Source organism: Centruroides sculpturatus, unplaced genomic scaffold (genome assembly GCF_000671375.1).
Source record: "Centruroides sculpturatus isolate CEXI.00-Female unplaced genomic scaffold, Cexi_2.0 scaffold162, whole genome shotgun sequence".
Taxonomy (NCBI): Eukaryota; Metazoa; Arthropoda; class Arachnida; order Scorpiones; family Buthidae; genus Centruroides; species Centruroides sculpturatus.
Window position 1 is genome coordinate 920,921 of NW_019384555.1, and position 10,501 is coordinate 931,421.

Sequence of the window (10,501 nt, forward strand, 5' to 3'; positions counted from 1 at the left end):
GATTCTGCCGTTTATTTCGATGCGTTATTACCGTTCTTACTTTACCACACAAAACGGAAGAATTACCTAACGATTACGCGTTGTAATTAGGTACGAGTTAGAGATTTCTATTGGTTAACGCGGCATTGGGTAATTGGAAGATTTGTAATTGTTATAGTTAAGCCACCCGTCACTAGATGGCGATAGGGTGTTTTTATATATAAAAGCTGGGTGGAAGTGCGAGGTGAAATGGTGGCAAAATGTCCTGTTTCGGAGAAGATTCTATTAAAGTTTCTAGTAAGTAAATAGCTTATTATATTGTATGCGAGTGGGTATAAAAANGTTCCATTCTAAATATTGGTGAAAAAATTTTTGAAATCGGATGAGTAGTTTTGAAGATTACCTGCTGCATCCAAACTTACATACATACAAACATTACCTCTTTATTATATTAGTATAGATTACGGGCAAAACTTTATGAGAAGCCAAATAGGAATAATTTCGTGACAATTTCGTATTAAATCGGCTTCGACCGAAACGTAAACAACCAATCCTCTTAAAAGTTATTTAAATATTTTGAAAAATTAATTGTTTTTAATAAATGCGCGCAATAAATTGTTTATAGAAAACTGTTTATTATCGAAAGGAATGTCAACAATTATAATTATTATTGTTTTTTGAAACATTTGTTACCCGCACCTGCAAATGCCAATCGTAAAGTCGAAAAGCAGGTGTTTTGTAAAGAATTATCTGTAATAAATCTAAAATTCTGCGTACGTGATCTTATATTTTGTATTAAAACAGTCGAATCCGCCGGTTAAGTTTATACGGTATTTATATATCTTTTATATTGATAAAATTTAGTAAATTTAAGCTAAATGGATAATTTGGGATATTCTTATTCAGATATGGCTTCGCCCTTGAAGAGTGGCTACATGCTAAAATATAAAAGTAAGTATTAATTTAACGACTGAATAAAAGTATAAAACGGGGCGATTAATTAATTATATTTTATTAGAAAGATTATTTTGTAAAGATTGGAAAGAACATTACGTAACCCTATACAACGATAGCACTTTAGTATGGTACAAAGACAGGCATAGTAACGAACAGGAAGGAGGTGTTTATATTAAAAATTCGCCGGATTTAATGGCTTTTGGAGAATTCACGCAGCAAGTGCCCAATCGTCCAGAATTACCCAGCGGTTACACAGCGGCCACTTTAATGGTTTTCGGTACTAGAGGAAAAGAATCCGTGCATTGGTTTCTTTGCAAGTACGAGCTCGAAATAAAGTAAGTACTGTATACAAAATAAGTAAAAAAATATTAATAAGCAAATTGTTCTATTAAAGATTTCATTTGTTAAACTTTATTTTAGAGAATGGATTAGCGCTATTGTTAGTACAGTGAGTAATTATTTCAAGAATTTTTATCTAACGTACAGTACTACATAAATGTATAAATATTAAAAAAATTTTTATAAACAGTTGCCTCCTCCTCCTCAACCACCTCAATACGCAACTCAACCCGCAAACAATCCCTCGGCGCCTATGACCGAAGAACCGCAACAGAAACCCGTTTCCGAATTACCCCCCGCTTCGACAAATCCTCCCGTTCTACCTTCCTACCAAGGTAAATAAAAATAAAATTTGAGTGAATAAGTTGATAGAGATTATTGTTAACCGCAATATATTCTTACAGCGGCGATACCGGGACAATTTCCGCCTCAAACTATGGCGCATCTTCAACAATCTCCGTATCCTCAACAGATCGGCCCGCTTCAACCGGGTTATCCCATGCGACAACAACCAAACAACACCACGGTTATTGTGCAAGACAGACAGAATAATTCCGGTTCCGATTTTGCCACGGGAATGCTGATGGGAGGAGCCATGGGTTATACGATGGGACACGGTTTCGGATGGGGGTGCGGAAGTGGTTGGGGAGGAGGAATTCGTCACGATACCGATATCCATATTCATAATAATTACGACATCAATAACCACATACAAAACGATACTAACGTCCATACGGATAACACGAACGTCTTCGACAACGATGTGCCCGACACTTTTGAAGTCGACGACGATTTCGGCGCGGATTTCGACGGAGGAGGCTTCGATGCCGTTGACTTTTAACCCGTTATATTCATGTATTTACACGTTTAAAATTTGTATTTAATCTGTTACATTAGTTGTTAATACAGAATAAACCACCTAGTTCATTTTCTCATTATACGTTTTTTCTTATTTAATTAAATTTAATTCGAATGTTAAAAATGCCGACGGGCAAATTTTTAAATTTTAAGCGATATAACAGTGACGTCATTTCTGATATTTTAACGGAATTTTGAAATTTATTTTCGTATCCAATTGTTTATGACATAAAAGCGAATGCTGTGACGTAGAAGATAGTTTAAAAAGAGGAAGAGAAAAAAAGTGAACAATCGCGATCCGCCGATGCCAACGTATTTATAGCAAGGACGGAAGTCGGGGAGCAGAGTAACGATGGCGCCCGCTAAAGAACCGAAGGGACCTACTCTTGTCGAAGTAGAATTTGAGGTGGAGGGAGACGTTCACGGTAAAGTTTCAAAAATCTCTTATTTAATAAAATCGCAATAAGATATATTATGCATTTTTAAATGAAAATTTTCTTGCGCTTTTTATCATTTTCTAAAATATACAAAAGTTAAATTAATGTATCTAGGCTTTTTATTTACTAAATAACGATCGTAATAATAATTTTTTATCAAAAAATACGATTGGTATGTGGCACGTTTCTTCTTTTCTAACTACTAAACCTTTAAATTGATATCCCGATGAAGTGAGAACAATAGGCTGACCCCATTCCTGTCTCGCTAACACAATTACTTCCTCCCGAAATTTATTTCCCTATTTTAGGGAATTTATTCAAATATGCTAATTAAAAATATTCTTATTATTTCCAGGAGTGAGTTTTACGAAAGTAAGTAACACACATACCTATTTGCTTTTTTTATTTATTAAATGCATTTATTAAAACGAATTCTTTGTACTTTAATACGATTTAGATGTAATATCCGCTATAAACGTAGAGTTAAGGAAATAATGCTTTAATAATGGTTAATTTTATATATTATTTAATAATTTTAAATGCATTTTAACTATAATCTTAATTAAAAAGATGGCTTAAAAGCAAGAAATAGTTGGAGTAACTCCCTATTCCGTATTTAATTATTAATTTAATAGAATTTATTATTATTATAAATCTTTTTATAAGTACTTTTTTTAACGGCGTGGGCTCATTTAGTAAGTGCAACGACCCTAATTTACGTGGCGCTCATTTATTTGAATTTTTTCCTACCTCAATTAATTTTCATACGTTACAGTACGCGAAGGATATGTGCCGTAATCTAGGTTTAACCGGTTGGATCCGTTTATCCAGATGGGGAACGATCGTCGGACAGTTACAGGGAGAGACGTATAATGTTAATCAAATGTAAGTGTTTGTTAGCGAATAATATTGCGAAACGAGGCGGTTATTTTTGGGCTATAACGATATCGTTTGTTTGTAGGACAACTTGGCTACAGAAACACGGGAGCCCCGGCTCGAGAATTAAGAAGTGCGACTTGAGGAACTGGCAAGTGATCGATAGTTGCACTTATAGAAACTTCAGCGTTCGATTCTAACAATCGATTTAAAAATGTCTTTTAATTGTGTGTAATTATATGGAAAAGTTGTTAACCATGGTTTACGAAACGTGTAAAAGTATAAGAGAATTGTATAGCGTTCAATAAATTCTATATTTGTGAATACGTTTCTCGTCTTATCTATGACGTCGATTTCAAGGTCCTCGCCTCCATTATTTTTCCAAATACATCGATCCGACTAAAGGTAAGGAACACCAGTTTATACAACGGATAATATTTCCGTGTAGTCGTTCCCGTCGAGTACTTTCCAGTCGCCTGGCTTCCGCTTCCGAAACGGCGGAAGTCAAAGTTGCCACCATTTTTTATGGCCGAATTTCGAACTTAAAGAGAAAAATTTATATTAAATGTATTTCGATATTAAATCTCTTTTAAGATTATCGGACGAAGGAACTCGGTAAAGGAAATGAGAAAACGATTGCTACGTAAATATAATTTTACTTACCGAAAATAATTTATCACCTTGGCAACGGATTAAATTATCTTGGCGTTAGCGAGTGACGGACAGACGTGGCCGCGTTAACGCTGGGAATTTTTCCTTTATTAGTTAATAAATTACTCTTCGACTCTTGGAAAATAACGCGTATCGCGCCACATTTTATGTCTCGAACGATAACTTTACCTTATAATTATTACCGTAATGCATTTGTCTAGTAATCGTTTCTTTTTCCGAAAACTTTAGGAGCCCGTAGCCACGTTATTTCGTTTTTAAAAATGGAACTAGACGAAGAAATTCGTCGGAAAATATTAAATTACGTAAATCCTAAAAATATCCGCGAATATTTACGGTAAGTATGAACATTTAAAATATATTTTGGAAAATTATAGCCGGCTTAGAAATTTATTAACGATTTTAAGCCTTATCGATATACAAAACAGACAAATGCCTGTATAAGACGAATGTGTGAGTTACACGCTTATATATTTCAAATTTTAACATTATATTTTTAAAATCTTTAAATTTTTATACATTTTTAAATAAAAAAATGTTTTATCACGATTTTTTTTATTATTTAGATAACCTGATTTTTTCTGTTAAGATTTACACGTATTTGAATAAAAAGTTTTTCTAAGAAATTTTTAAATATAGAACGGTTTCGTGGTTTATTCGAATATCTCGTCTGACATTGCAAATACGCGGGCCTGTATACTGTATATCGAATTACACCGTCGCTTATAATACGCCGCTATTCGCATTAGAAAAACATTGTATAAATATTTTTCTTATTTAATTTTATATATTTGATTTAAATTTATATGTGTATATACTGTACTATACATTTTATTACGACCTTTCTATTCTAATCGAGAGGTTTTACTATTAGAAATATTTTAATACCAGAAATGCTGGCTTACTTAGTTCTATTTTAGGAACGGTATCGGATTTTCCAACATAAGCAAAACTTCGCGCGTGTATATATAAATATATATAATATATACCATAATTTTGCAGTCGTTATAGCCAAACGGCTAACACATACGTGCAACTTGTATACGAATACGTATAGGCTATAGATTGGCTGTTTGGTATGACATTTACTGAAATTCTTGAATATTTGCAAACGTCGGCGAAAGTATTTATTAGCGAAAATAAGACAAAACAAATAAATTATTTGTGGAAATTTTATAAAAATATTTTTCTCTCGAGCGACACAATTATAAACAATTCTAAGATTATTGTCAACTTTCTTACAAATAATATTTGTAATCATTCTGAAATAACTTTAATAATTTTACCATACAATATACAATTTTAATAATAAGCGATAAAGATTAAAAATATGTAGAGATCTATAAAGATTAAAAATTTAAAATTCTGAATATACTGTATATATATTTTTTATGGTGTGAAAGATTATAGAACAATAAAGAAACTACGCGTAACGATTATAACTTAATTATTTCTAGCTTTAAATTTATTTAATTCAACCGATTGCTTATATTTTAGAAAAGCGTTTCTCGTCATTCGTTTAACGCGAATAAGCGAAATAAGTTTTCTTCGAAAGGTCAAATCTTAATTAAACGATAGGAAAAAGCTTTAATGCATTATTTCTGTTTAATACGTGTCGCTAAGGCGCGTTAAGTGTTCGCTCGGAAAGTCGTTTCGCCAGATAATAACACATTCCTATTACGCAGTTAGTCGATGTTTGCTTTACGTCATTCTCAAAGTACTCGTCGTAATCATCACGAAAAGGAAATATATATATGATTATGATAACGTACAACAGTATATTAGCATTATCGATGCAATCGATAGGGATTAACGACAAACTAAATGCTCCATTAGCCCGTAAGTCGAGATCTTAAGCCACTCTCGTATACGTAATATATCGGTCGAATACGGCGCGATTTTTAATTAATCTGAGGTAAAACAAAATAATTTTCTACTCGAAAACGTAGAACGATAAGACAAATTTAAAAATCAGAAATCGCGACGTAATTGTTAGGGGAGACCGGTGCAAGATCGGCATGTTAAGCTTTACTTAAATTTTGTGTAATAAATACTGCTGTAAACTGAAAAAAAAGCTTTGCATATTGTCTATTGGAATGTTACCTTACTATAGAACTGGTTAAAATCAGTTTGGAAATAAAAATAATTAAAATAATTACAACTTTACAAGAAGAGAGAAATTGACGAAGTTGCCCCGGGTATAGGGGCAAGATCGGCAACTTCTCTCTTTTTGTAAAGTTGTAATTATTTTAATTATTTTTATTAAAGTTGCCCCTGGTATAGGGGCAACAGTAATGGGGCAAGATAGGCACGTATATAAAATTATGTTATTAACAATGTATAAGTTGGAATTCACTATTAAAACAAAGAAATACAAATCCAACACCCATTTAATATTATTACAACGAAATGCAAGTTCAAAGACATATATACATGAATAACAAATGCAAACATGTTTTCATTTATCATCTGTTTGATTTTTATCCTTTGCTTCTAATGTGGCTTTATGTTGCCGATCTTACCCCGCTAGTCATGATTTCGAAACATTAAGTACAACCCTGAGAACAGAATGCCAAGCCACGATCTGGCCACGTGAATAAGTTGAAGTTACATCCTTCTAACAGGAAAAGTAACTTTCGTTATCATGGAATTATAACAAAACCTGCCAATTCAATATAAATGGAAAAAAAATATTATATGGAATTGAACGAAAATGAAAATTTGCTTGATAATTCAACTACGCTTGTTGGAGAACAATAAAAACACTACACTCAACAAGCCACCAATAAAACTCAACTGCCTAACGTATAACCAAAGTCTTCTTTTAATTTGTTTTTAAAAAAAAGCGCTTGACAAACTCGCCCCGCATGCCGAAGTTGCCCCGGTCTCCCCTATACTCGGCTTATTTGTATACGCGGTTTCGAGCAATGAATCGTAAGAAGTATTTTTCTCTAAAAATGTTTAAAATTTATACGAAAGCGTACTGTACGGTTAATTATCTCAGACGTCTGTACTAATGATGAATTTTACAATTTTCTATATTAAGTCCTGCGAAAATGTGTAGGCTTACCGCGGTTTTGTCTTATTCGTGTTTATATTTTATGAAATTCACCAGCGATTTTATTAATAGAAATATTTTAATATAAGAAGGATCTGCATATTTAGTCATACCTTGGAAATGTCAGATTTTTGACCCGAGCAGAATTATTTATTTTTCTTTTCCTCCGTTTTTGTCAAATACTCCACGCATCGCTACTCTCGGTGAATAAATGATCCGTCTTTTTACAAAATACGTACAAAACCAATAAAAACAGATGAGATTTGAACTCAAATTGTTAAAATACAAGGGAATGGTAATTTGAATAGTTAGTTGATAGGCCCGTTTTAGAAAAAAAAATGTCTTCCATAGACTTTACAAGTACAGATATAAATGAAATAACAGTTTATCATTTTGAAAGAAAACAATGGCCGCTCCAACGACTTGTTCCGACGCCGACATTCTTAAGTGAAAGCGGGATAAGAGCGCCGTTTTCTGTAATGCTGCATTACACAAATAACAATAATTCCATTCAAAAATATTATTGTCAAAACAGGCTCTTTAATCATTTTAGATTAAAAAGAAACCGTTTAAACAAAATTAATTTAAAAGCGATTTTTTGAAAGCAATGACGGTGCTCGACCTTGTTCCGCCTATGGAAGAAGATTACGCGGAGAGCGGAATAAGAGAGCGTAGTTCACAAAAATTACAGCGAAACTGCCCCGTTCCTTCAAAAAAGGCGCATCGCTCGTGCCGCCATAAAACAGAATTTGAACATTGAATTTAGTCTGGATTGATGGACGTTACGCGAATGGATGGATTCGCGTAACGTCTGTTATATGAGGGGCAGAAAAAGTCTTCCTCAAACGTGGATGGTTTGATAACAGTAATTTCCCTTCGTCAATTAGTTTCGCAGTCTTTTCCATAGCATAAATTACGTTTTTATGTATAGATAAAATAATGTTTTATGAACCAACGATGGAAAGAACGAGAGAGCGTGTGCGCAATCTTGCCCCGAAACATCACTTCATAAACGTAAGTTAATATAGAACTCTAGATAGCATTGAACAAAGGTACTTTAATTTCAATGGTTCGGTACTGTATTTCCACTGGCCAGTTAAAAATATTTATTTTATTTTATGTTATCTCATTTCTTCAGTTAATCACACCTAATAATGCGATCTATCAGTAGTATCTCTATCGAAAATCAAATATGAACTTGGATCGAAGGTAAAGTTCATTCCGACACTTCATTTTCAGACGTCCAGTACATTTTGAAGTTTTAAAATATTGTACTAGCATCTTTATAAGCACGCACAAATAGCAATAATTCTTTGTATATTTAGGAATCTTTGCGGACAAAAGATAGGCGGAAATAAATACTTACCGAAGGAAACACTCGAGTGACTAAAAATAACTAATGCTTTCCATTACGCTAAATTTCTACTGCTGCATTTCATATATTTGCGCAACTTTGTACGCTATAGACCGGATTAATCAACGTTTATGACTATTTTATAAACGAACAAATCATCTTTTGTCCCGATTCATACGACGAATTCATAATTTCGTATTCGTGGAAAAACTAACGATCTTAAGAAGGAAGATCACGTAGGGTCGGCATCCTGTTATAAAGTCGCGCTATGCTCTGTTTAGATTTAACATCGCAATATCACGGAACTACAATTGATTTAGCGTATCAATGAGTAATACAATGAGACCCAAAAATAATAGAATAAGTAAAATAGCGTAAAAAAATATAATAGAAATAATTATCGTTAACTGCTTTATTACTTCTAGGTCAACTGTACGTATGAATCATCATAAAAAACTCTTAATGGGGATTATATTCGGGATCAGACTAATAGATGGGCATCCTGTGACGTGCTCTTGGATCCCAATACGAACAAATTCGTCTTCGATCATATTTGTTATCAGTTGTGTTCTCAGAAATCTCGAATCGAGTCACAAGTCTTTGAAGAAAAAAAAATAGATGAAGTTTCGAGTCATTTTCTGGGGAACCTTTAGATCTACGTCATCCTACGAACAGACAATTAGCTAAATTATTGAATTACAACCGTTTTATATGTTTTAATTACAGTATTTCATTTATAAATAATATAAAACTGAAGATAATACAATGAAGTATGCACGCTATCTTCTTTGATATCACTTTATATTGAAGTTTTCATAGATCTTTATCTTGTTTTTCAAATAAATAATTTTTTGTGTCATACCAACCCTTAGTACTACCAAAAATGAAAGGAAAATTAAATTATTATACTTTTACATTTTATAAGTTTAAAATATTAATTTCAATTCGAGCGGTTTAAGTTGGTTTTCGTGTCTATCGGAGGATGAATGCCAAAGGAATAGTTAAACATGGAAAAGTCTTTGTTTCGATGCCGTATTGATCAACTTTGTTGAATAAATTCTTCATTCGGATATCGTTTGATATTTAATAATATTCTCTGATTTTATTTTCTGTTGACGTTTAGTCTGGCACTTTTACTATACACTTCCTTGGTCTTCGCTCTTCATCTAACGTCATCGTTAACAATTTTCTATGCCTCGATATTTCGATGCAACTTATGAGAATTTACAGTTCTTTGACATTTTAATTCCTTTACTATATAGAGGCGATGGTGTATAGAAAGTTCCGGAATCTTATCATAATGCGAAATGAATTTTTCCGGTCTTAGAAGTTAATACATTGTATTAACTTTAAGACCGGAATTGAAATACTCGCTGTAAAATGAAGCTATATTCCTCTTTAAAAGATGATTTTTACAATGAAAATATTAATTTTTATATAAAATATCAAATAAATTGAAATTTTAAAAACCATTCAAAATACAGATAAAGTCATTTTCTTATTTTTTTTTACTAAAATATTGTTTACAATGCTAAAGCGCTTGCCTTCGTATCTCGTATGGGTTTATTTTCCACCCATGGTCATTCATACGGTTCGATTGGCGACAATTGCAAATCTATTGTAGTGTGAGTATTTATCACGCAGTTAACCTTATCTTTATTACGAAAGTTCAACGTAAAGTGATTTGATTTTATACCGAATCGATCGTAAATTATGAATTTATTACGTATTTATCCGATACAGTCAGTCAGTCAGTCAGTCAGTATTATTTATTAAAGTACAGCGTACATACTTGGTGTCGCGTTAAGCGTGACCAAGGTAGAATACAGGATATATAAAGATATGTGACAAAGTAGTGACAATACAGTAGAGTGATGTAAAATATAATAATAATACGATACACAGAACAAACCTAAGTATTACAGAATACAGAATAAAAACAAATCAATACAAATGCAATACATAACAGAACAG

At 32.7% G+C, this 10,501-nt stretch overlaps 2 protein-coding genes across 3 annotated transcripts; both read left to right on the forward strand.

The window, feature by feature from the left end:
• Window positions 1–209: 209 nt before the first annotated feature.
• On the forward strand, window positions 210–2,255 carry LOC111623844. 2 transcript variants are annotated; one of them, XM_023366564.1, is made up of 6 exons: window positions 210–276; window positions 886–930; window positions 998–1,271; window positions 1,357–1,384; window positions 1,466–1,610; window positions 1,680–2,255. In XM_023366564.1, the coding sequence occupies exons 1-6, from the start codon at window positions 240–242 to the stop codon at window positions 2,114–2,116; spliced, it is 966 nt and encodes a 321-aa protein (XP_023222332.1). In that variant the 5' UTR covers window positions 210–239; the 3' UTR covers window positions 2,117–2,255. The 2 variants fall into 2 exon arrangements, with proteins under 2 accessions (XP_023222332.1, XP_023222333.1); XM_023366565.1 differs by lacking the exon at window positions 210–276 and adding an exon at window positions 621–809.
• A 100-nt stretch (window positions 2,256–2,355) lies between these two features.
• Window positions 2,356–3,772, forward strand: LOC111623845 (acylphosphatase-2-like). Its single transcript, XM_023366566.1, has 4 exons — window positions 2,356–2,558; window positions 2,926–2,942; window positions 3,346–3,455; window positions 3,532–3,772. The coding sequence occupies exons 1-4, from the start codon at window positions 2,486–2,488 to the stop codon at window positions 3,644–3,646; spliced, it is 315 nt and encodes a 104-aa protein (XP_023222334.1). The 5' UTR covers window positions 2,356–2,485; the 3' UTR covers window positions 3,647–3,772.
• Window positions 3,773–10,501: the final 6,729 nt, after the last annotated feature.